The sequence below is a fragment of the Heterodontus francisci genome, chromosome 15, assembly GCF_036365525.1.
Source record: "Heterodontus francisci isolate sHetFra1 chromosome 15, sHetFra1.hap1, whole genome shotgun sequence".
NCBI classification, from domain to species: domain Eukaryota; kingdom Metazoa; phylum Chordata; class Chondrichthyes; order Heterodontiformes; family Heterodontidae; genus Heterodontus; species Heterodontus francisci.
Genome location: NC_090385.1, coordinates 46,900,161 through 46,927,351, shown reverse-complemented (window position 1 = coordinate 46,927,351; position 27,191 = coordinate 46,900,161). Strand labels below are relative to the sequence as shown.

At 42.8% G+C, this 27,191-nt stretch overlaps 1 protein-coding gene across 2 annotated transcripts in view; it reads right to left on the bottom strand.

Annotated features, from left to right (window-relative positions):
- The window catches only part of rab41 (RAB41, member RAS oncogene family), a 55,935-nt gene that overhangs the window by 7,619 nt on the left and 21,125 nt on the right, over positions 1 to 27,191 (bottom strand). For both annotated transcript variants that reach the window (XM_068047487.1, XM_068047488.1), the window contains exons 5-6: positions 20,359 to 20,470; positions 18,065 to 18,158 (exon numbers count right to left, since the gene is read on the bottom strand). In XM_068047487.1, coding sequence (XP_067903588.1) covers positions 18,065 to 18,158; positions 20,359 to 20,470 — 206 coding nt within the window. The remainder of the gene's footprint in view (positions 1 to 18,064; positions 18,159 to 20,358; positions 20,471 to 27,191) is intronic.

The window sequence follows — 27,191 nt, the reverse complement described above, 5'->3', positions numbered from 1 at the left end:
ACCAACATTCTACTAACCTTTTCTATTATTTTTGTGCTTGTCCACTAGCTTTTAGTGATGTGCGGAGTGCAGCTTGGGTACAGTGTATGAAGCTAGGAGTTTGGCGAGTGAGAGAGTTCAGTGAACAGAAGAAGCTGCTTCTTTTAACTTTTTCAGCCTCCAGTAGTTGGTGAGTTTTCTTCCTTTGTCTCCAAGCTAAGGAGTGCAAATTAACTCATAAACTGATTGGTCAATGAGTATCCACTGCAAGGGACTGTGTGTAAATAGCTGAATAGAAAAATGTAAATGTTTTTAAATAACCCTTAACTAACTACAAGAGAAGGAACTGACTGGTGAGTGAGGGTCTGCAAGTCTACATTCTACAAGCAACTAGTTTAGAAGTAAGGTTAAGGCAAGGCAGGACAGCTCAGCCGAGTGGAATGTGCCTCCTGTGGTATTTGGGAAGTCGTGAACACTTCAAGTAACCTTGACAAACATGTCTGCAGGAAATGTACCAGCTGCAGAAACTTAAGCTCTGGGTTTCAGAACTTGAGTGGAGGCTGGAGTCACTGTGGGGCATTTGCGAGGCTGAGAAATATGTGGATAGCACGTTTAGGAAGGTGGTCACACCACAGGTTACGAGTGTGCAGGCAGACAGGAAATGGATGACTACCACAAAGTCTAGAAGGACCAGGCAGGTAGTGCAGGAGTGCTCTGAGTCTATCTTGCTTACTAACTGGTTTTCCATTTTGGACACTGGTGAGGGCGATGGTTCCTCAGAGATGTGTTGCAAGAGCCAAGTTCAGGGCACCATGGGTGGCTCAGCTGCACAGGCGGGAAGGAAGAAGAGTGGAAAAAAAGTCGTGGTAGGGCATTCGATAGTTAGGGGAACAGACAGGCATTTTTAAAAAATTTCATTCATGGGATGTGGGCGTCACTGACCAGGCCAGCATTTATTGCCCATCCTTAATTGCCCTTGAGAAGTTGGTGGTGAGTTGCCTTCTTGAACCGCTGCAGTCTATGTGGGGTAGGTACACACACAGTGCTGTTAGGAAGGGAGTTCCAGGATTTTGACCCAGCGACAGTGAAGGAACAGCGATATAGTTCCAAGTCAGGATGGCGTGTGACTTGCAGGGGAACTAGCAGGTGGTGGTGTTCCCATGTATTTGCTGCCCTTGTCCTTCTAGCCATAGATATGACTCCAAAATGGTATATTGCCTCCCTAGTACTATGGCCAAGGACGTCACAGAGTGGCTGCAGGACATTTTTAAGGGGGACGGTGAACAGCCAGAGTTCATGGTTCACATTGGTACCAACGACATCGGTAAAAAGAGGGATGAGGTCCTGAAAGCAGATTTTAGGGATCTAGGTAAGATATTAAAAATCAGGACCTCAGAGGTAGTAATCTACTGATTACTCCCAGTTTCATGCGTTAGTGAGCATAGAAATAGGTTAGTGCTGATGAATGCGTGGCTGGAGAGATGGTGCTCGTGCACTGCTCGTGCAGTTGGGCAGGGTTTAAACTAGTTTGGCAGGGGGACGGGAACCTGAGTGTAGACTCAGGTGGGGTAAAATCAGAAATGGAAAAGGAAGGCAAGAAGAAACGAAGGATAGAAAATAAAAAAAAGTTAGGCAGTGCTCAAGGGTATCTACTTCAATGCAAGGAGTATAGCAAATAAAGCAGACAAGCTGAGGGGACATTTAGAAATGTGACAGTATGATATAGCTATTACAGAAACAAGACTTAAAGAAGGACAGGAATGGCAGTTCAATGTTTCTGGGTACAGAGTTTTCAGATGGGATACAGAGGGAGATAAAAAAGGGGATGGGGCAATTTTGGTTAGAGAAGCAATTACAGCTGTGAGGAGGGATGATATGTTAGAAGGATCAATCAATTGAGACCATATGGATTGAGCTTAGCAACAAGAAAAAGGGGCAGTCACACCACTTGGGAGTGTACTACAGACTCATGAACAATCATAGGGAGATAGAGGAACAAATGTGTAGGCAAATCTCTGAGAAGTACAAAAAATAGGGCAGTAATAGTAGGGGATTTTAGCTACCCCAATATTAACTGGGATGGAGGGAACAGAATTCTTGAGGTGCATTCAGGAGAATTTTTTGGCCAATGTGTAGCAAGTTCAACAAGAGAGGGTGCAGTTCTGGACTTGGTTTTAGGTAATGAAGCTGAGCAGGTGGAAGGAGTGGCAGTGGCAGAGCATTTTGATGGTAGTGATCATAATTCAGTTGGTTTTAAGATAATTATGGAAAATGACAGAGATAGAACAGGAGTTAAAGTTCTAAATTGGGGTAAGGCCAATTTTACTAAGCTGAGGAATGATTTAGTGAAAGTGAACTGGAAACAACTACTTGAAGGAAAATCAGTGTCAGAGCAGTGGAAGGCATCCAAAGGAGAGATTCAGGGTGTTCAGCGTAAACATGTTCCCACAAAGAGAAAGGCTGGGATGGCCAAATCTAGAGCCTCCTGGACGTCAAGGAGCTTACAGAAAAGGAAAGCTAATATCAGATACCGAGAACTTAATACTACAGAAAGCAGAGAGAATATAGAAAGTGGAGGGATGAAATCAAAAAGGAAAATAGGAAAGCAAAGATAGGGCATGAAAGAATATGGGCAAGTAAAATCAAGGCGAACCCAAAGATGTTTTATCAATACATTAAGATAAGGCTGAAGCATTTGCAACAATCTTCAACTAGAAGTGCCGAGTTGATAATCCATCTCGGCCTCCTCCTGAAGTCCCCAGCATCACAGATGCCACACTCAAGCCAATTCGATTCACTCCGCGTGATATCAAGAAAAGACTGAAAGCACTGGATACTGCAAAGGCTATGGGCCCTGACAATATTCCGGCAACAGTACTGAAGACCTGTGCTCCAGAACTTGCCGCACCCCGAGCCAAGCTGTTCCAGTACACTCACTGCATCTACCTGGCAATGTGGAAAATTGCCCAGGTATGTCCTGTACTCAAAAAGCAGGACAAGTCCAACCCGGCCAATTACTGCCCCATCAGTCTACTCTCAATCATCAGTAAAGTGATGGAAGGTGTCATCAACAGTGCCATCAAGTGGCACTTGCTTAGCAATAACCTGCTCAGTGACGCTCAGTTTGGGTTCCGCCAGAGCCACTCAGCTCCTGACCTCGTTACAGCCTTGGTTCAAACATGGACAAAAGAGCTGAACTCAAGAGGTGAGGTGAGGTGAAAGTGACTGCCCTTGACATCAAGGCAGCATTAGACCGAGTTTGGCATCAAGGAGCCCTAGCAAAACTGAAGTCAATGGAAATCAGGGGGAAAACTCTTCGCTGGTTGGAGCCATACCTAAAACAAAGGAAGACAGTTGTGGTTGTTGGAGGTCAAACATCAGAGCTCCAGGACAGCACTGCAGGAGTTCCTCAGGGTAGTGTCCTAGGCCCAACCATCTTCAGCTGCTTCATCAATGACCTTCCTTCAACCATAAGGTCAGAAGTGGGGATGTTCGTTGATGATTGCACATTGTTCAGCACCATTCGTGACTCCTCAGATACTGAAGCAGTCCGTGCAGAAATGCAGCAAGACCTGGACAATATGCAGGCTTGGGCTGCTAAGTGGCAAGTAACATTCGCGCCACACAAGTGCCAGGCAATGACCATCTCCAACAAGAGAGAACCTAACCATCTCCCTCTAACATTCAATGGCATTACCATTGCCGAATCCCCCACAATCAACATCCTAGGTGCTACCATTGACCAGAAACTGAACTGGAGTAGCCAGTAGACATAAATACTGTGGCTACAAGAGCAGGTTAGAGGCTAGGAATCCTGCGGCGAGTAACTCACCTCCTGACTTCCCAAAGCCTGTCCACCATCTACAAGGCACAAGTCAGGAGTGTGATGGAATACTCTCCACTTGCCCGGATGGGTGCAGCTCCAACAACACTCAAGAAGCTCGACACCATCCAGGAAATAGCAGCCAGCTTGATTGGCGCCCCATCCACAAACATTCACTCCCTCCACCACCGTCGCACAGTGGCAGCAGTGTGTACCATCTACAAGATGCACTGCAGCAATGCACCAAGGCTCCTTAGACAGCAGCTTCCAAACCTGCGACCTCTACCACCTAAAAGGACAAGGGCAGCAAATGCATGGGAACACCACCACCTGCAAGTTCCCCTCCAAGTCACACACCATCCTGACTTGGAACTATCACTGCTCCTTCACTGTCGCTGGGTCAAAATCCTGGAACTCCCTTCCTAACAGCACTGTGGGTGTATCTACCCCACATGGACTGCAGCAGTTCAAGAAGGCAGCTCGCCACCACCTTCTCAAGGGCAATTAAGGATGGGCAATAAATGCTGGCCTTGCCAGCGACGCCCAAATCCCATGAAAGGATGAATAAAAATAAAATTATGAGAAAGGATAACTAAAGAAAGAGTAGGGCCCATAAAAGAGCTATATGTGGAGGCAGAAGATGTCGGTATGGTTCTTAATGAATACTTTGCATCAGTCTTCACAAAAGAAGGGGATGATGCAGACATTGTAGTTAAGGAGGAGGAGTGTGAAGTATTGGATGTGATAAACATAGGGAGAGAGAAAGTATTAAGGGAATTAGCTTCCTTTAAATGGATAAATCACCAGAGTTAGATGAAATGTACCCCCGGCTGTTAAAAGAAGCCAGGGAGGAAATAGCAGAAGGTCTGACCATCATTTCCCAATCCTCACTGGATGCAAAAATAGGCTCAGTGGTAGGAAACAAAGGGCAATTGTTGACAGGTGTTTTTGCAACTAGAAGGCTGTTTCCAGTCGGGTTCTGCAGGGCTCAGTACTAGGTCACCTGCGTTTTGTGGTATACATTAATGATTTGGATGTAAATGTAGCGGGAAGGAAAGGATTAAGAAGTTTGCAGATGGCACAAAAATTGGTTTGATAGTCAGGAGGATAGCTGTAAACTGCAGGAAGATCTCAATGGACTGGTCAGGTGGGCAGATAAGTGGCAAATGGAATTTAATCCAGAGAAATGAGAGGTGATGCATTTGGGGAGATCAAACAAGGCAAAAGAATGCACAATAAATGGGAAGGGAGGGACTTTGGAGTGTATGTCCACAGATCCCTGAAAGTAGCAGGACAGGTTGATAAGGTAGTTGAGAAAGCATATGGAATTCTTTAATAAAAACAAGAAATGCTGGCAATACTCAGCAGGTCTGGCAGCATCTGTGGAGAGAGAAGCAGAGTTAACGTTTCAGGTCAGAAACCCTTCATCAGAACTGCAGCATTTTGCTTTTATTATATGGAATTATTTCCTTTATTAGCCAAGGCATAGAATATAAGAGTAGGGAGGAGATGATGAAACTATATAAAACATTAGTTAGGCCACAACTTGAGTACTGTGTGCAGTTCTCCTCACCTCATTACAGAAGGGATGTAAGGTGGAGGGTGAACAGTCAGTGGTCGTGGTACACATTGGTACTAACGACGTAGGTAAAGGATGAGGTCCTAAAAGCAGAATATCGGGAGTTAGGAAGTAAGTTGAAAAGTAGGACCTCAAAGGTGATCTCAGGATTACTACCAGGGCCACATGCTAGTCAGAGTAGAAATAGCAGGATATATTGGATGAATACGTGGCTGAAGAGATGGTGTGAGGGGGAGGGTTTTAGATTCCTGGGACATTGGGACCGGTTCTGGGGAGGTGGGACCAGTACAAACTGGATGGGTTACACCTGGGCAGGACTGGGACTGATACCCTAGGGGGAGTATTTGCTAGAGTGGTTGGGGAGGGTTTTAAACTAAAATGGCAGGGGGATGGGAACTTTTGCAAGGAGTCAGAGGAGGGGGTGATCAAAGACAAGAACTAAAGACAGTAAGGGGAATAAGAAAATTGATAGGCAAAAAAAATCAAGGGCCAGAATCAAACAGGGCCACAATGAAAAATAGTGGGAAGGGGACAAGTAATGTTAAAAAGACAAGCCTTAAAGCCTTGTGCCTTAACGCACGGGGCATTCGCAATAAAGTGGATGAATTAATCGCGCAAATAGATGTAAACAGGTATGATATCGTCGGGATTACAGAGACATGGCTGCAGGGTGGCCAGGGATGGGAAATGAACATCCAGGGGTATTCAGTATTTAGGAAGGACAGACAAAAAGTAAAAGGCAGTGGAGTTGCATTGCTGGTTAAAGGGGAAATTAACACAATAGTGAGGAAGGATATTAGCTCTGATGATGTGGAATCTGTATGGGTAGAGCTGAGAAACACTAAGGGGCAGAAAATGTTAGCGGGGGTTGTATATAGACCCCCAAACTGTAGTGGTGATGTTGGGAATGGCATTAAACAGGAAATTAGAGATGCATACGATAAAGGAACCTCTGTAATTATGGGTGAATTTAATCAGCATATAGATTGGGCAAATCAAATTAGTCACAATACCGTAGAGGAGGAATTCATGGAGTGTATACGGGATGCTTTTCTGGACCAATACGTTGAGGAACCAAATAGAGAACAGGCCATCCTAGACAGGGTATTGTGTAATGATAGAGGAATAATTGACAATCTAGTTGTGTGAGACCCCTTGGGGACGAGCGACCATAATATGATAGAATTCTTCATCAAGATGGAGAGTGACGTAGCTGATTAAGATTCAGGACCCTAGTCTCAATCAAGGAAACTACGAAGGTATGAGGCGCGAGTTGGCTATGATGGATTGGGAAACGTTACTTAAAGGGATGATGGTGGATAGGCAATGGCAAACATTCAAAGAACGCATGGATGAACTGCAACAATTGTTTATTCCCGTCTGGCGCAAAAGTAAAACGGGAAAGGTAGCCAAACCATGGCTTACAAGGAAAATTAGAGATAGCATTAGATCCAAGGAAGAGGGATATAAATTTGCCAGAAAAAACACCAGGCCTGCGGATTGGGAGCAGTTTAGAATTCAGCAAAGGAGAACCAAGGGATTGATTAAGAAGGGGAAAATAGAGTACGAGAGTAAGCTTGCGGGGAACATAAAAACTGACTGTATAAGTTTCTATAGGTAGAGAAAAAAATTGGTGAAGACAAATGTAGGTCCCTTACAGTCAGAAACAGGGGAATTTATTATGGGGAACAAAGAAATGGCTGACCAAATAAATGCATACTTTGGTTCTGTCTTCACAAAGGAGGACACAAAGATACCAGAAATTTTGGGGAACACAGGGTTTAGTGAGAGGGACGAACTGAAGAAAATCAGTATTAGTAGAGAAATGGTGTTGGGGAAATTGATGGGATTGAAGGCTGATCAATCCCCAGGGCCTGATAATCTAAAGAGTACTTAAGGAAGTGGCCCTGGAAATAGTGGATGCACTGGTGGTCATCTTCCAAGATTCTATAGACTCTGGAACAGTTCCTACAGATTGGAGGGTAGCTAATGTAACCCCACTATTTAAAAAGGGTGGTAGAGAGAAAACAGGGAATTCTAGACCAGTCAGCCTGACGTCGGTAGTGGGGAAAATTCTACAGTCCATTATCAAAGATTTTATAGCAGAGCACTTGGAGAACAGTGGTAGAATCGGACAGAGTCAGCATGGATTTACAAAAGGGAAATAATGTTGGACAAATCTACTAGAATTCTTCGAGGATGTAACTAGTAGAGTTGATGAGGGGGAGCCAGTGAATGTGGTTTATTTGGACTTTCGACAAAGTCCCACATAAGAGATCAGTGTGTAAAATTAAAGCACATGGGAGTTGGCAGACAGGAAACAAAGAGCAAGAATAAATGGGTCTTTTTCTGAATGGCAGGCAGTGACTAGTGGGATACCGCAGGGATCGGTGCTAGGACCCCAGCTATTCACAATATATATTAATGATTTAGATGAGGGAACTAAATGTAATAACTCCAAATTTGCAGATGACACAAAACTGGGTGGGAGGGTGAGTTGTGAAAAGGATGCAAAGAGGCTTCAGGGTGATATGGACAAGTTGAGTGAGTTGGCAAATGCATGGCAGATGCAGCATAATGTGGATAAATGTGAGGTTATCCACTTTGGTGGCAAAAACAGGAAGGCAGATTATCTCAATGGCTATAAACTGAGAGAGGGGAATATGCAACGAGACCTGGGTGTTCTTGGACACCAGTCGCTGAAGGTAAGCATGCAGGTGCAACAGGCAGTAAAAAAGGCAAATGGTATGTTGGCCTTCATAGTGAGAGGATTCTAGTACAGGAGCAGGGATGTCTTGCTGCAATTATACAGGGCCTTGGTGAGGCCACACCTGGAATATTGTGTGCAGCTTTGGTCTCCTTATCTGAGGAAGGATGTTCTTGCTATAGAGGGAGCGCAGCAAAGGTTTACCAGACTGATTCCTGGGATGGCAGGACTGATGTATGAGGAGAAATTGAGTGGGTTGGGATTATGTTCGCTGTAGTGCAGGAGAGTGAGGGGGGAATCTATAAAATTCTAACAGGACTTGACAGGGTAGATGCAGGAAGCATGTTCCCGATGGTGGGGGAGTCCAGAACAAGGGGTCATAGTCTAAGGATACGGGGTAAACCTTTCAGGACTGAGATGAGGAGAAATGTCTTCACCCAGAGAGTGGTGAGCCTGTGTAATTCACTGCCACAGAAAGCATTTGAGGCCAAAAGAGTGTATGTTTTCAAGAAGGAGTTAATTATAGCTCTTGGGGCGAAAGGGATCAAAGGATATGGGGGAAAAGCAGGAACAGGATACTCAGTTGGATGATCAGCCATGATCATAATGAATGGCGGAGAAGGCTCGAAGGGCCTACTCCTGCTCCTATTTTCTATGTTTCTATGTAATTGCACTGGAGAGGGTATAAAGGAGATTTACGAGGATGTTGCCAGGACTGGAAAATTGCAGCTATGAGGAAAGATTGAACAGGTTGGGGTTGTTCTCCTTGGAACAGAGGAGGCTGAGGGGGGATCTGAATGAAATGTACAAAATTGTGAGGGGCCTGGATACAGTGGAGGTGAAGGGCCTGTTTACCTTAGCAGAGGGGTCAGTGGCTAGGGGGCATAGATTTAAAGTGATTGGTAGAAGCATTAAAGGGAAAATAAGGAAAGATTTTTTAATCCAGAGCGTGGTGGGGGCCTGGAACTCACTGCCTGTAAGGGTGATAGAGGCAGAAACCCTCATCTCATTTAAAAGGTCCCTGGATGTGCACCTGACATGCCCTAACCTGCAGGGCTACGGACCAAATGCTGGGAAGTGGGATTAGGCTGGTTGGCTCTTTTTTTCCGGCCGGCGCAGACATAATGAGCCAAGTGGCCTCTTTCTATGCCATAAACTTTCAATGATTTCTGTATTTGGACTTCTAAATCTCTCTGCTCCTTCACAGTTCCTAGTTCTCACCATTTAGAAAATACTCTGATCTATTTTTCTCAGGTCAAAATGGATTTCATGCTTTTCTACATTGAACTCCATCTGCTACAGTTTTGCCCACTCACTTAATCTACCAATAGCCCTTTGCAACTTTCTGCTTCCATCCACAGAATTTATTGTGCCACTCAACTTGGTGTCGTCAGCAAACTTGGATATACGGTTCTCTATTCCTTCATCTAAGTCATTTATAAATATAGTGAAAAGCTGAGGTCCCCGGTACTCTACATTTATATGCACAAAGCGTATGACAGCAGTGTTAAACCATATGGAGAACACACTGTATTTATTCTGCTGCTAAAATGTATTTGTTGAGTCTGTCCCTTTAAACCACAAAATCTAATTGCTTCAAATCTGAAGTCAAAGGCTGTTTTAGTGAGAGAAGTTTGTAGATTGAAAGGTCCTTTAAGTTTTTACTTCAAGGTCAAGACAAGTCATGAACTGACTGCTTTTATTTCTCTTTTTTTATACTGACACTTCAAAGTATACTGTATGAACCACAGAAAGGTTACGACACAGAAAGAGGCCATTCAGCCCATTGTGTCTACGCCAGCTGAAAAAACTAGCTTCTTATCCCACTGTCCAGCACCTGCTCCGTAGCCTTGCAGGTACTGGATAAGGTACCTTTTAAATGAGTTGAGGGGTTCTGCTTCCACGACTGATCCGGGCAGTGAATTAAAAGACACTTGCCACCCTCTGGGTTAAAAAGTCTTCCCTCATGTCCCGTCTAATCCTCTCCCCATCACCTTAAATCTGTGTCCCCTTGTAATTGACCTCTCCGCTAGGGCAAACAGGTCCTTCCTGTCTACTCTAACTAGGCCCCTCAATTTTGTGCACATCAATTAAATCACACCTCAGCCTCCTCTGTACTAAGGAAAACAACCTTAGAAGTATGATGAATGCTCAAAATTTTAACATATAACATCTGATTTATGGCAGGAGATCTACTAGTACACAGATAAAGCTCAGCAGTAATTTAAGTTGTATACAGTGGGCTAGAGATGTAAATATTTTCTGTCGTCTGAACCAATTAGACATAGGTCATAGGATTGAGATGTGGATAACTGTTGGAACTTTTAATTATATCTTTATTAAAATTCATAGAACAGAACAGATTAGAGGCCCATGGAATTGTCAGACCAGGTAGCTGTTGCCAATTGACAACTTAGTATGGCAGGTCAGACAAGGTGAGTATTTGTACAAACTGCAAGATATGGGAGTGCCTGGAAGTACAAATGCAAGAAATATCTCTTGGTGGACTTGCTTCAACACAAAGTCAACTGGGAACAATCAGCAATATACATGGAGAATATCTTCTGCAGAAATCCCATCATACAGATTTAGGATAAGGACATGCTAGATTGGAGACTTTTTAAATATGCAATGAGATCTGATTTCATGTATTATCTTTGCCTCATGGATGCTGGTCCAAAGTAAGAGCTACATCTGGGATCTACAAGAAATTTGGGATAGTTAATTGTTTCAAAACAGATTTTGAGTTAAGTGAATCAGTGTGATTTATATTTCTTCTAATTTCATTTTTTAAATATGCAATGAGATCTGATTTCATGTATTATCTTTGCCTCATGGATGCTGGTCCAAAGTAAGAGCTACATCTGGGATCTACAAGAAATTTGGGATAGTTAATTGTTTCAAAACAGATTTTGAGTTAAGTGAATCAGTGTGATTTATATTTCTTCTAATTTCATTTTTTAATAAATCTGATTCATAGCTGTAGTCTGAGATATATGACCTTATTATTATCTGTCCAGGGTTACTATTTCTAATATATCTATCAATGGTAAATGGGTTTATTGTTTTACAGGAACACACTATGCCAAGATTTTGTCATAAATAATGTCACATTTTTGGTTCATAGGATGCATGGGCTTGTCTGTCTAAGTGGTCCTTTTGCTGGGCACTAGAAAAACTATTTGGAGTACGTCAAAATCAAAACTGGGATAAGGTAAACTTGAGTTATAACTCTGCCAATGAAGAGATTAAGGAGTGATTGGATTGAGGTTTTTAAAATAATGAAGGGAATAATTTCCTTCTAATAGGATCCAGAAGTAAGGAGACTCTTAAAATGAGAAGTATACTGGCTGAAAGTGAAGCAGAGAGAAAAAGGCATCTTTACACAAAAGGGCTGTGAGCAAGTGGACAGCATTGTCTTAGAAGTCCATAAATGTAGGATAATTGAGGTGTTTAAAAATACTTTGGAAAGTAAGGGTATTAATGAAATTGAAGAAAGGCCCAGGAATCTAGATGAAAAAGATAAAGAACTAAACAAATGGCACAGGAGCCAGGCCTCTCTCCTTCCTATTATCTTCTTTCCTGTCCCCTCTGCTCTCCAATAAGGATCTCTGCTGGGCCACGACACTGATGTTTATAAACACACATACACACATTTTCTCTTCTCCCTCTCTCTCTCACCTCCCCTCAACCCCACAGCAGTCTGTGCTGCAGTTCAACTCCTGCTTCTGGAGAGGAAAAAGCAACAGCCTCAGTAAACCACTTGCAGAAACTGGAAGATACATCTCCCTGCATGTCGTGCCTCAGTTTTCACACTACTCCAAATATGACTAAAATAGAATCTGAGAGAAATAAACACTGCTCTCAGATTCACAACCAAAAGAGTCTCCCTTTGTTTATTACTCACCTGTATTTAGAAACTAAGGGACCTATTCTCATTTTGCATACCCGGGCTCTCTGTTTAATTCTTTGGTTTCACGTTGATTACCCAGATATTGGATAGGTAAGACACACTATGGTGTGATGTGAGGTCCACTTATAGGAACGATCAATGACTGAACCCATGGAGACATATAGCACAGAACTCAAAAACGTAACCATTGAATTGGCAATGAAAGACACAGCATCGCGAACGTACAGTTGACCATGGGGTGGAATAGTTTTGTTAAATCCAGTTCTATTTTAAAGAGGGAGACGATGTAGATGGATTTTTTTTTGGGGAGGAGGGCATCTGAATTATTTTTGATCCACCATATTTGAAAGAATGTGGGGCTGCTTGATCAGGATTGCAAAACAATGAAGTGGTTAAGTGAATGCTTGAGTCATTTTTTGGCCTCTCCAGTGCCGACAAAACCATCATGGGGTGGTGGGGGAGGGGGCGGGCATCTGATGCCCCTGCATCATCTGAGTGGCAAACCAGCCGTTCGATCTTCCTGCTAGGAGCCCGAGTTGATACAGTGAGGCAGAACACAAAAGAGTGAAGTCAGAGAGATTGAGTGCCTATGGCCCACATGGGAAAATACAACATTCGCTACACAGAACAAAAGGTATCACTGTTCTGACCTCCAGGTCACACTACTGCATGACTAGGAAGAAAGGTAAAGGTAAACTCCTAGTGTAGAGGATTCGGGGTTTACTTATGAAAATGTCTAGTGACATCGAACACATGATTACTCCTGCGGAAGTGAAATTTGGAACGTACATTAAATAAATTGTGTTTGTGTGTAACTAGAGTCTGTCTAATAGAATGCAAGTTGTCGCACAAGGTGCACCCCAGTAGGCCACCATGCAATGGCAAAAATTCTCTGCTTGATCTGTGAATCTCGCTGTCATTTGCTTAAATACTGGACAGGTAAAGGCAAACTCCAGATCTGAGGGGACACAAGATATATTAACAGAAACTTTGAATGACAATGAACCCTAGTAGAATGTCTAGCATAAAACTAAAGAAAAAAGTAATATCTTTCCTCATCTCATTCGTCATTTAGCATCTAAAGGAGCTTTTCTCACTGATGATTTATCATCTCTCACTGCTAACCTATTTTACAATAAAAATAGATTTTTTATCATTGTTTTTTTTCTGCGGACAAAAGATAAAGTGTTCTGGAGAATGCTTTTCTTCTCTGATGCTATGCAACAATGAACTTTACTTAATGTTTCCCCAATTTCTAGATAATGAAATAAAAACAAGAAATGCTGGAACCACTCAGCAGGTCTGGCAGCATCTGTGGAAAGAGAAGCAGAGTTAACGTTTCGGGTCAGTGACCCTTCATCGGAACTGACAAATATTAGAAAAGTCACAGGTTATAAGCAAGTGAGGTGGGGGTGGGGCAAGACATAACAAAGGAGGTCTAGACTGGACCAGGCCACATAGCTGACCAAAAGGTCACAGAGCAAAGGCAAACAATATGTTAATGATGTGTTGAAAGACAAAGCATTAGTACAGATTAGCTGTTAATACACTGAATATTGAACAGCAGCAAGTGCAAACCTGAAAAAAAACAGTGGGTAAGCAAACTGAACAAACTAAGATGAAATGAAAAAAATTCAAAAAAAAAAGATTGTAAAAAAGAATGTAAAAAAAAAAGAGAAAGAAAAAAATAACTAAAAATGAAAGTAAAATGGGGGGCTGTCATGCTCTGAAATTATTGAACTCAATGTTCAGTCCAGCAGGCTGTAGTGTGCCTAATCGGTAGATGAGATGCTGTTCCTCGAGCCATTTCCGCCACCTCCAGCGTGATGCCACTACCAGTCGCATCTTCCCCTCCCTTCCCGTCAGCATTCCGAAGGGATCGTTCCCTCCGCGACACCCTGGTCCACTCCTCCATTACCCCCACCACCTCGTCCCTGTCCCATGGCACCTTCCCCTGCAATCGCAGGAGGTGTAATACCTGCCCATTTACCTCCTCTCTCCTCACTATCCCAGGCCCCAAACACTCCTTTCAGGTGAAGCTGCGATTTACTTGTACTTCTTTCAATGTAGTATACTGTATTCGCTGCTCACAGTGTGGTCTCCTCTACATTGGGGAGACCAAGCGCAGACTGGGTGACCGCTTTGCGGAACATCTCCGCTCAGTCCGCAAGCAGGACCCTGAGCTTCCAGTTGCTTGCCATTTCAACACTCCCCCCTGCTCTCATGCTCACATCTCTGTCCTGGGATTGCTGCAGTGTTCCAGTGAACATCAACGCAAGCTCGAGGAACAGCATCTCATCTACCGATTAGGCACACTACAGCCTGCCGGACTGAACATTGAATTCAATAATTTCAGGGCACGACAGCCCCCCCATTTTACTTTCATTTTTTGTTATTTTTTTCTTTCTCTTTTTTTTTTACAATCTTTTTTTTTTGAATTATTTTCATTTCATCTTAGTTTGTTCAGTTTGCTTACCCACTGTTTTTTTTTCAGGTTTGCACTTGCTGCTGTTCAACATTCAGTGTATTAACAGCTAATCTGTACTAATGCTTTGTCTTTCAACACATCATTAACATATTGTTTGCCTTTGCTCCGTGACCTTTTGGTCAGCTATGTGGCCTGGTCCAATCTAGACCTCCTTTGTTATGTCTTGCCCCACCCCCACCTCACTTGCTTACAACCTGTGACTTTTCTAATATGTGTCAGTTCCGATGAAGGGTCACTGACCCGAAACGTTAACTCTGCTTCTCTTTCCACAGATGCTGCCAGACCTGCTGAGTGGTTCCAGCATTTCTTGTTTTTATTTCAGATTTCCAGCATCCGCAGTATTTTGTTTTTATTCTAGATAATGAACTTGCTCAGAGTTGAGTGAATGGAATTTCTGCCTGTCCCACCTCTGCACAAGAAACAGGAAAGCAGTAATTAAATCAGGAAGGCCCCTCCCCTTTCCAAAGTACCTGATATGTCCCTAACTCTAGGAGGTAGATTGGATACAGCACTGTTCCAGTAAATACCAGTCCCATCATCAATGAAAAAACAGCAATTTTAAAAGAAGTTGAGCGAAAAGTCTCCGAATTGGGTCTCTGATTGTTAAAATATAAACCCCTTTCACACTGAAAACTAAATGCAGGAGGTTCCAAAAGCTTGGAAAGTTCTAACTGTATCTTATTTAAACGCAATTAAAGGAGTCTCCAAAAGGCTTAGTTCACTAGCCCTGATAAGGGTACTTTAGAAAGGGGGCATCCCTGCATGATTACTACCTTCCTGCAGTGGGACAGAGAAGAATGTTCACTGATGCCGTGGGGGAGGATTTCAACTAATTCGGCAGAGGGATAGGAACCAGGATGTAGCATTAGAAAGCAGAAACAAGGTGCACAAAGGATTGGGAGAGACAGGCAGCATTAGAGTAAGAAATAGTACATTATTAGGTGAGATCAGACCATGAGAGAACACAAAAAGGGCCAAGATAGGTTTGCAGTGTGTGTGTAAATGACCAAAGCATGAAAAATAAAGTTGGCCAGCTGCAGGTGCAAATAGCCACATGGCAATATGACGCTGTGGTGATGACGGAGACCTGGTTCTAAAAAGGGCAGGATTTGATCTTAAATATTCCTGGATATAAGACACTGGATTTTAAAGCTCCTTCACCGTCAGGAGTGTTGGCAGAGGGGGGGCAATGAAGATAGGTGCGGTGATGGCCCGCCACCGACCCCAACGGCGACAGGCAATCTCGATGGCAGTGTGGCCTCATGGCAGCCACCCCACCGCTTGGCGACGGGACCCCCATTTAAATATGCAATCTAATTTACATACCGGATTTAATGAAAGCCCCGTCGCCTCCTTAATCACTGCACCGATCTTCATCCGGGCGGCTGACAATGCCGTGTCTTCGAATCCCCATTCGGGGAAACGTGGCACGACACCTGTCGCCGGGTGGGGGGGTGGAAAGAGTGGGCTTAAAATGCTGCGGATTGGTTGGGGGGGGGGGGGGGGGTTGTTGGGAAGGGGTAAAGGGCAATGGTGCTGAACTTTTTGGAAGGAAGAGAAGGTCAAGTTTTAAATATCTGTATTTTTGGAGGGGAAAGAGCTGGAATGTTGTGATTTGCCACTGGGGGTGGGAGAGTGCATGGTACATTTATTTTATTTGGTTTCCGGAAACATCAACTTAAATTGTAAATGTACATTGAGGTCTGTAAGCCCTTTAAAAATGGTGCCAGACGCCGTTGCCTGCAGTGGTTCGCTCGCCCCCTCCACGTCATCGCGGCCATGCTAATGAACCACCCCGTTTGAAATCGCAGTGGCTCTGTGACATGGCACGCGGGTGGGCGGGCTGAATCTCTTTACGTCCACCACCTACTTCGGCAGCAGACTCTTAAAATGCAGTCCAAGGTGTTCAGGAAAGAAAGGTGGGGGCAGGGGGGTGGTGGTACTGGCAATATTGTAATATATTGTAGCATATTACAATACTGGAGAGAGAGGACGTCCTAAAGGGGTCAAGGGCAGAATACATTTGGTTAGAGTTAAGAAACAACAGATGCCATTACACTACTGGGCATATTCTATAGGCCACTAAGTAGTGGGAAGGACTTCAATTAGACCAATACAGACTGGTAGTGTAAGGGGCAGAGAGGAGGAAGAATTTCTGAAGTTCAGGAGAACTTGCTTGATCAGTACACTTCTGGTCCAAAGAATAAGGTGGCTTCAAGGTTCAAGGGATTGAGGCGAGTCACATGGATCAAGTGTCATTCGGGAAACATTTAGAGGATAGTGATCATAGTATCATAAGGTTTAGATTACCTATAGAATAAGACAACGAGCAATCTAGAGTAAAAATACTAAATTGGAGGAGGGTCAATTTCAGCAGGTTGAGAACAGATCTGGCCTGGGCAACTATGTAACTGAACAATGAGTGACCTTTAAACAGTAAATGGTTTGGGTACAGTCTAGGTACAATCCTACTAAGGGGAAAGGTGGGGCAAACAAAACCAGAACTCCCTGGGTGGCAAAAAAGATAGAAAGATGAGCAGAAAAAGGGGGCATATGACAGATATCAGGTTGATAATATGGGTGAGAACCAGGCTGAATATAGAAAGTTCAGAGGGGAAGTGAAAAGGGAATTAGAGGGGTAGATAAAGAGTATGAGAAAAGGCCAGCATACAAAATAAAAGGGAATCCAAAAGTTTTCTATAGGCATACAAATATTAGACGAGTAGAAAGAAGGGTGAGGCTGATTAGGAACCAAAAAGGAGGCCTACTTCTGCAGGCAGAGGGCATGACTGAGGTAAGACTAAACTGCAGTATTGTGTCCAATTCTGGGTGCTACATTTTAGGAAGGATGTGAAGGTATTAGAAAGGATTTACTAGAAGGGTTCCAGGGATGAGAATTCAGTTACAAAGATAGATTGGAGAGGATGGGGTTGTTCTCCTTAGAGCAGAGCAGGTTGAGAGAAGATTTGATAATGTTGTCAAAATCATGAGGGGTCTGGATAGAGTAGATTGGGAGAAACTATTCCCACTGGCAGAAGGGTCTAGAACCAGAGGACATGGATTTAAAGTAATTGGCAAAAGAACCAAAGGCAACATGAGGAATTGTATTTTAATGCAGCAAGTGATTATGATCTGGAATGCAGTGCCTGAAAGGATGGTGGAGGCAGATTCAATCATGGCTTTCAAAAGGGAATTAGATAAGTACTTGAAGGGAAATAATATGCAGGGCTACAGGAAAAGGGTAGGAGAGTAGGACTAGTTGGATTGCTCTTACAGCCAGCCAGCATGGACTCGAGGGATGAATGGTCTCCTTCTATGATGTAACCATTCTATGATTAGTTACAATAGCTAATTCTACATTAGAGAACCAAATCATTTAACTTTCTTAGTTAATGCTAAATATACATGCAATTCTAATTTCACAGGAACACATGCTCCAGGACCATGACAGAGACACAGATAGAAAAGTAGGGTAAGCTGGACCAGGGATGTCCAAACTACAACCTTCAAGCCCCATAATTCAGTACAAACCCCAGGTGACATTTCATTTCCTTCTTTAAAACAGATGTACATACCTGCTTAACATTATAGCCCGCTTTAGCGCTGGTTTCAATATACATTACGTTCAGTTCCCTGGCTTTCCTTTCGCCCTCCTCCATAGAAACCTGCCTACAATAATGAAAATGCAACATAATACCAGTGCATGATCAAAAGGAAACTAAAAACTGTGCCACTGTAACAAATTCTAGCTTAGAAATAATAAAAGGAACAGCAAATATTTTGGCCTATTAACAGTTCCAAAGAAACTAAATAACCCTTTTTCTACTTCACTCAAACCACACAATTCTGGATTGTCACTCAGCTCCTTCAACCTATTCCATTCGAAAGACTAAATACAGTTTGTTTGATCTTGAGGTAGCTCAGAGGACTAAAGAAAATCAGACTAAGGTATCTTCTTCCTCATCATATGGTAGGTGGAAAATATTTTGCAGCAAAATTTGACTTTCAAGAAATGCTAAATATACTTGCAATTCTAATCCACAAGAGCATAAAATCACACAGGGAAGGAAAGAATCTCATTATTGCTGGAGACTTGTCTTTGGCTGTAGACTCGCTTACTATTCCTGGTATCTCACCCTAGAGAGCAGAATCACTCACCATTCTTGGAGACTCACCCTGCAGGGCAGAATCTCTCACTTCACTGTTCTTGAAGGCTCACACTACAATGCAGGATATCGCAATATTCCTGCAGTCTCATTCTGGGGTACAGGATCTTTCATTATTCTAAATCAGTCCATGCTCTAACGTTTACCTATCATCCCTGTGCTCACTGAGCTACATTGGCTTCCAGTCGAGCAACGCCTTGATTTTAAAATTCTCATCCTTGTTTTCAAATCACTCCATTGCCTCGCCCCCTCCCCATCTCTAATCTGCAGCAGCCCCAAAACCCTGCGCTCATCTAATTCTTGCTTCTTGAGCATCCCTGATTTTCACTGCTTCACCGTCATTGGTGGTCGTGCATTCAGCTGCCTAGGCCCTAAGCTCTAGAATTCCCTCCCTAAACCTCTCCACCTCGCCGTCTTTCTTTAAGACACTCCTTAAAACCTATCTCTTTGACCAAGCTTTTGGCCATCTACCCTGATATCGCCTAATATGACTCGGTGCCTAATTTTGTTTTTTAATGCTTCGGTGAAGCATCTTGGAACACTTTACAATGGCCCAGAGTTTGTGGTCAGCATTGAAGGAAAGGTGCTGAACTAACCACAAAGTAAATCTCTAGCAATCTCTCTGGCAGGAATTTCACCTCTATCACTGTGCAGTGATACTCAAACTTACTGCAGTGTTCTTTACTGAGCATTCACAGCATGCAGGAGTAGTGATGTTATCACATTAAGGATTTCACAGACACAGAAACACGAAACAAAAAGCACAAAAATAAAATTACTTCCGATTTTCTTTTTACCTAGAGCAATTAGAAGATTGGGACATACACATGGCATGAAGGTAAAAGCTAAAATATTCTGAAAAGCTTGTTTTAAAATAATAGCTTAAAAATCTGATTATTTAACAGCACATGATAATATTTTTTCTGGGCCTGTTCTGTTGTTCATAGAATTTAATTAATCACATTGCCATGAATAACCGAGCTACACCTGACTGAAAAAGGTATAGCTTTCTAAGGGGTTTCAAACGTAACGTGGAAGCAAGAAAGTTGAAATTCTTGCTGATTTCAATGGCTGGCTGGTTTTGGGCAAGGGAATCCACCATGCAGCCCGAGTTAGAAGCCCAAGAGACAGACTGTAATGTCAGGAATTCTGCAATAATCTGTGCAGCCTGACATCCTGATGTTGATGTCAGTTTCAGAGGGGTAATGACCAACATTCCCTTTAAGCCATGTGACCACCTGGCAACCTAAAAATCCCTGCACAGGCCATGCACAAGACAGCTTTTTACACATGTGCAGCCACTCAAAAAATTTAAAGGGGCCGCGCACTTAAAGAACCACCAGAGCACACAAAAAAAATTACTTGGAATTTTGGTAACGACAGCAAATGCCGACAAGCCCACCCCAACCCCATCACAAAATCCGGCCCTTTATTGTTCTTGCGTTTATCCCCAAGATGTGAATTCTCACAAATTAGGCCCCAAAATTAGAGACACATCAGACATTTGGTGCATAACTCATGAGAAGCATATCTGTGATACCCAGGTTATAATTAATTAATCGCCGGGTTTAACAGAAGAATAGGAAATTTACTAAAACACAGTTTACATCAAATAAAGTTATCACTAACATCATTAAATAAAAAAAGGTAAAATATACAACCAAAGAAAAAGATGGTGAAAAAAACTTATTTAGACATGTTACCTTTTGTCTGCCAGATCAGTTTTATTCCCAACCAGCATAATGATGACATCACTTCCTCTTTCTGTCCGTACATCATCAATCCATTTTGAAGTCTGTTGGAAAGAGTTCAAATCTGGAGGTAGTGGGGAAGAGGTGAAGAGAAACAGAGAGTCTACGAATACAGCAATGCAACTTAGTTATTTTCAATGCAACAGGCTGTTAGTGTAAATTAACAGCAGATACAATGTCTGTGTAGCTTTATGTAGGATCATTTCCACTCTGTCCAAATTCCATGCAGTGATGTTTACTTTCTGCCTTAGATGGATTAAACATCATAAACAAATTTAAAGATTTTATTGAAGAAATGAGTTTCCCCAAATGATCAAGCAGTAATAGGCATAAGAAATCCAGCAGCGATAGGTATCTCAGATAGGCTTCAGAGACCGATATAATCATTGCTGTTTTAGATCCAGCAGTTACTTACAGCCACCTTGGTGGTTAAAGTGGGTTTCCAATCATTTCTGATTATTTTTGAGGACTTCAATTTCCATGTAAAAAGTGTTAAGCAGCTACTGATTTGATTTCAAAGACTGCTTTTACAATTAGTGCCCCCTGACTTCAGATACATTTGCCAATGCATTGGGCAAAATGTGACCAAAAATCACTGCTACAACAGGAAAAGATATAGTCATCGTTTTCACTCCACATTTCCTTCTCTTTTGCTCTTCCCTTCATGTCCGACTCTTTCCTCCACTGCTTGTCGTCATCTCAAGTGTCAGCTCGGTCAGTAGCGGAATTTTTGAGTCAGAAGATTGTAGGTTCAAGTCCTACTCCAAGATTGCAACACAATCTAGGCTGACACTCCAGTGCCATTCAGGGAGCATCACATTGGGCTGCATTTTATTATGGTGATGGGGGCAGCGGGCCAGAAGGTGGGGGTGGGGGGGAATGCCGCCTCAGCCCTCTGTCAGACCCCCAAAGCTATTTGGCGGCGGGCAGACAATTAACTGCCCGCCATTGTGGATGCCCTCCCTTAAAGGGACAAGCTCCCGCCTCCGGAGCTGCCAGCCAATTGGAAGGCTGGCAGTGTCACTGGAAGCAGTGGCAACTGCCGGTACTGCATGAGGCCCTGCAGTACGAAGATGTCCGGAGACCCCAGGAAAGGTGAGTGAGATTGAAGTCACCGGGGTTAGTCAGGAAGGCCCTGGTAATAGAGCTGGGGGCAGAACGATCGCTGCTGGGGGGCCCTCCGGGGGCCAAGCATTTTCCCCAAAAGAGGGACCTCACTACCTCGCTAGGAGGCCGCCAGGCTCTGCCTGGCAGCGTCTGGCCCCTCCGCCTTCTGCAAAATTGTGGTGGAGACGCGAGAAGGACCTTAAGTGGCCGTTTGGCTACTTAATGGTCTCAAGTGACCTGGGATGGCAGCCCCTGACATTGTTTGCCTTCCACCTGTGCCCACCTCCAAGGGAGGAACAAAATTTTGCCCGTTGTCAGAGATGCCATCGTTTGATGAGATGCTAAATGAAGCTTAGTCTACCTTTTCAGGTGGATGTAAAGATCCCATGGCACTTTTCAAAGATGAGAAGGGAGTTTTCTTAGGTGTCCTGACAATGATTTCTCAACAAAAACCACCAGAATTTTGATTCGTCACTCATTTAATTGCCATTTGAGGCCAGTACACAAATTGGCTGCATATATTTGCCTATAACACTGACGACTCTTAATTGGTTATGAAGGCCTCTGGAACATCACAAGGGCATGAAGATATTAATTTCTTTTCTTCTCTGTTCTGTGCCCTCTCATGCACTTCTCGCTTCTCTTTCTCCATTTCTCTGTCCTTCTCAATTCCCCCTCATTTATGCATCGCCCCCTTCTTCACTTCTCTCCCTTTTACCCTTGCCTTTAGCTATCTCCCGCTCAGTTCTTCCCAACCTTCATTTCTAAGCCCCACCTTCCTCTTCACTCTTCCCCTCTAGTCCTTTTCACTGTCTCTTCAACTTTCTTAGATTTCTGTTTTTTCTGTTTATAAATTGTTTCTGGAACCACGGATGAGATGAGGCATTGGAACTGGTCAAATTAGAAACAGTGGCATCTGGACTCAGGTAGCCAGGCACGAGGCAGCAGAATGGTGCGCACTGAGAAGGACTGCTCAAAATGCTGTGTATTTGGGTGGGAGATATAGGCTTAGTGTCCTGGTTGCTGACTTTTCATATTCTACTGGGGTCTCTCAGGCTTAACAGTCCTGTATCCCTTTTCAGGAGCTGCATGGACTTACCAAGCTGACTGTAACCATCCCTCCCATTTAAGTAAAATGCCACATTGATATGGTGAATGATACGCATTAAAAAAACTCATCTCAAAAAGGGAGAAGCTAGAAACAACCAATCTGCAGGAGGGAATGAATTAACCAGGAATTAGTTCATCAGTTTGTCTGCTCCATTTTCTGCACTTCTGCTCTCACTCCCTCCCAGATCCACAATAAGATTCCCCTTGTCCTCACCTGCCTCAACATTCAACAGATCATCCTCTGCCATCTCCAGCATCATGCTACCACATCTTCCCCTCTCCTTTCAGCATTCTGAAGGGATCATTCTCTCCGGGACACCCTAGTCCACTCTTGAATCACCCCCAACACCTCCTCCCTTTCCCACAGCACCTTTCCACACAAGCAAAGGGGATGCAACACCTGCCCTTTTACCTGGTCCCTCTCACCGTCCAAGGTCCTAAACACTCCTTCCAGGTGAAACAGCGATTTACTTGCACTTATTTCAATTTAGTATCCTGTATTCGCCGCTCACCATATGGTCTCTTCTACATCAGGGAGACCAAATGTAGATTGGGTGACTGCTGTGCAGAACACCTCTGCTCAGTTCACAAGTGAGACCACGAGCTTCCGATCCCCTCATTTTAATTCTCCATCCCACTCCACTTTGACCTCTGCCTCCTACACAAGAGAAAGGAAACTTGTTTTTTGGGTGTGGCAAGTTGCTATTGCCTCCAGTCAAGAGTCCCTGCCTCGAGAGCGAGTTTTGTAGTGCCCCTCTCTGTGGTGAAGTCTCCTTTGCTGAGTGTAAGTCCTGTTGACATTTGCGTTTTGGAAGTTCCTGAGCTCTTAAGAAAGTTTCTACTGTTAGACTGTTACTTTAAATTTTAAATAGACCTCTTGCTACAACCTGTTGCTGAAAGAACTGTGTGATGCCTGCTGCAGACTAACTACCTTGAATGCCTACGCATCACAGTCTGTTCATTAATTTCACCTGGAGAGACATCGAGTGGCATCTGAGTATTTGATTCTGGGACACCTCACCGATCCAGAAAAATACTAACAGAAGATACAATTCAGTTATTTTATCCCTACGAAACTGTTATAAAATCAATATAACCATTTCCCCTGGTTAACCATTGGTAATTGAATGTGCGTGTGTGTGCATGAAATTTAGAAAGATTAAGGAGTTATAAAATCTTTCATACATAGAGATTCATCTCATTATTGTTTAAAACTTGGTTTATTAATAAATAATTTTTTTGTTGTTTAAAGAAACCTGGTTTGGCGTGCTTTATTCTGGGGATAAAGTGATTAACTTGGCAATTTTTATGGTAGGGAGGAAACTTTGCTAATATGCTGTGACCTGCGGAGTAGTGGGACTGAATTAACAGTGCACTACTCCCACCTTGGTCGTAACAGTAATGATTCTGCTTTTCCCATTTACACCTCCTCTAGACGCATTTTTTGTTTCTTTACTTGTCCTATTACCATCTTGTTATGAAAGTACTTCCACTTTTTAATATTTTGTGAAGACTGGTGCTTTAAAATTGTGGAAATGGATTCCTTTGGAGGACTGAAGAGATTACATAGATGCTGGATTTTAGTTTTTTTTTAAAAAGAGGTCACTGGAAGGACTTTGGGACTTGGTTTAGAAACACACTTACTGGAAAACACATGTCTTCAGCTAAGTAAACAGCAACAGCCTTGGTGACTAGAGGAGTTGTTTACAGAAAAGTAGTTTACAGAAAAGCAACATGTGTCACGGTCTTACTTTTTTTTCTCCTCAGAAATATTGTGTGTGCTCTTTAAGACTGTAAAAAGATCAGTGCACCTTTAAAACAGAAGGTTCTGGAGACTCAGTCTGCCAGATTGCATTCTGGTTGCCAAGCAACAGTCGCAAGAAAGAGGTCAGGTGATTCAATGTTTCAGTTTTGACTTTAAACTAGCTGGCTGAGACTAGTTTGAACAGAGAGAATTCTGAGATTCGAACTGAAGAAGCTGCGTCTTCTCTCTCAAAATTCTACCAAGCAACAAGCCGAATTAATTCCATAAGAAAAGCTTTGCTTTTGCAACAAATTATTGGTATTTGGCTGTGTTCATCACTGCAGGGACAGTTTAATCCTACAACAGATGAACTGTTGAATTCCTATCTTTGAAGGACTTTTTTTCCCCCCATTGGACCAGTGTGAAGATTTCAAGCGACCTTTGACTGTTTCTACATGGGAAAACTCCATTTGTCAGGAACGTAACTTGCAAAGACTTTTTTTTTTAAATTTTTATTCTCAACGGTCAGCTAATTAAAAACCGAATTACCGTTAGCTTGAGTATATGTATGTGAATGCGGTAGTTAGATTTTAAAATAAATTATAAGGTCTTTAGGCATAGGTTTATCTTAGTGGTATTTAAGATTTTAGTTTCTTTTAATAAATAGTTAATTTGTTGTTGTCTAAAGATAGCTAGCTGGTTTGGTCCGTTTCATACGGAGGACACTAGGGTGTTCAATTTGGCTGCTTTTTTTACTGATTTGGAAAGCTTAAAGAAATATGCTGAGACCTGTGTAGTGACAGGATTGAATTAACAGAGCATTGCTCCCACCATGGTCGTAACATGTCAAGACAGAAGGTAACAGTTCATCCTTTCTCCACCTCTCTGAGAAACCCTGAAAATCCAGTGTGTGATAGCTGAAACCCGAGGCCGCATTTCTCCTGGAAAGCTTGCCAGGCTAATCCTCTGTCGCCTGACGAGAACTGCTCCAGAAGATCCTGGTGACAGCCATCTATACGTATTTGGGACGCCAGAATAAAGGGGCAACTGATATCATTCCATATCCTCTCATTTTCCTTCCAGAATTAACAGGTCGCCAAAATATTTTTTTGTCTTTTTTGTAGAGATCTCTGCAGAGAAAACTTACTTATTTTTTCTTTAACTGGTGTGTGTGTGTTGGGCTAAGTTAGAAGGGAACTTTCATATCTCGATTTGTGTGTTAATGCTTTGCATCTTTACTGAATAAGTCTTATTTTATAATAAATTGATAATTTTATTCTTTATTAAAGAAGCCTGGTTGGTGGATTTTATTCTGAAATAAAATAAAGTATATAATTGGCCATATCAGTAACCAGGTAAACATTTAAATATATGTTGTGACTCATGGGGAAGTGCAACTAGATAAAGACAGTGCACTCCTCCAGCTTGGTCGTAACAATCTCCTTTTGCCTTGCACCATCATCACTTTAGTCATTTAATCTCTCCTGCCCTCCACCCTATCACAGACCTTCCCTTGTGTACTTCCTCTGCCTGCCTTTCCCTGCCTCTGTACTTGCTTAAAACCTGTTGCATCTTAAACCTTTTCTATTTCTGAAACAACCTGAAATGTTAACTCTGTTTTGGTCTCCACAGATGCTATCCAACTTTCTGAGTATTTCCAGTATTTTCTACTTTCATTATTAAACCATCAGGACCTGCCTCAGCAATCTACAACACTGGAAGAAAGCAGCAATAATGGAGTTGAAAGGTGAATGGAAACCTGCTATACTCCCCAATGAGACTAGCATCAGCAGCATTATTTTCTTCTTTTCCTGCTGGCAGACCAACATTTCTACTTGTGGGTTTTTCCAGAGCAATATTTTTTTAAGTTGGGATCTCCTTAGTACCAATCTCTTCCATTTCCTTGCTTCCAATACCAGATCAATTACTCTCTCCAGTCCTCCACAATTAAGAATGTGTGGGTCTCTTTCTCCCCCAACCAGTCCTATTTCACCTTCTCTACCTGTTAACAGCAGAATGTGAAAGTCAATCAGAAAATGCTTTCATGTTTTGAATCTAGTTTTGAAACACCTCTTAAACTCCATAACTGAACAATATAGTCCCTGCCAGATAAATCGGCACTGGTAGCTTGAAATCAGTGTGCAGCGATGACTTGGTAGTAGCATCTGGATGGCAAAGGAAGCATTCAAAATTAGGAAGAAAGCAACACTAACCAAGGCACATTTTTTACCATGGTGAATGGTTCCCATATGGGGGATGTAGTTTAACAGTTAGGAGTAAGATGGCAAGTTGGTAGAACTTTTTCACCAAAAGAGTCATAAGCATTGTAGAACGTTACGAGGGAAGGCACTGAAATAGACACCAAATGGTTTCAAGAGGCAATTAGACATGTTTCCTGAGAGATGGGGTTCAGGTGCAGATTAGGATAGCATCAAAAAGGAACGGCTCGTCGGATGTGAAGGCATTTATTTGTTGGTTCTTAATTCTTGGTCCCAAGCAACAAATCAGACATCCATGAAATGTAAAATAATATTTCTGATTTGGGATCAAGGGCACATAATCGACCGAAGTAAGGTAAATGCACAATTAAAATCTGTTTATAATAGGCTTGGAACAATCTGTACTGTAACACGCCCCGTTTTATTTTCAGGAAGCCAGCTTTCAAACATTGACCTCCTTTGGTATAGGGGGTAGAACAAATAGCATTGCTTGCAAAAACTGCCACATTTTAGAAGGGACACTGCAAGGTCACTGATCATTGTATTTAGGGATAAAGAAGGAAGGGGAAGTTGCACTCTGAAGGCACTGCCATACTTGGCACTGT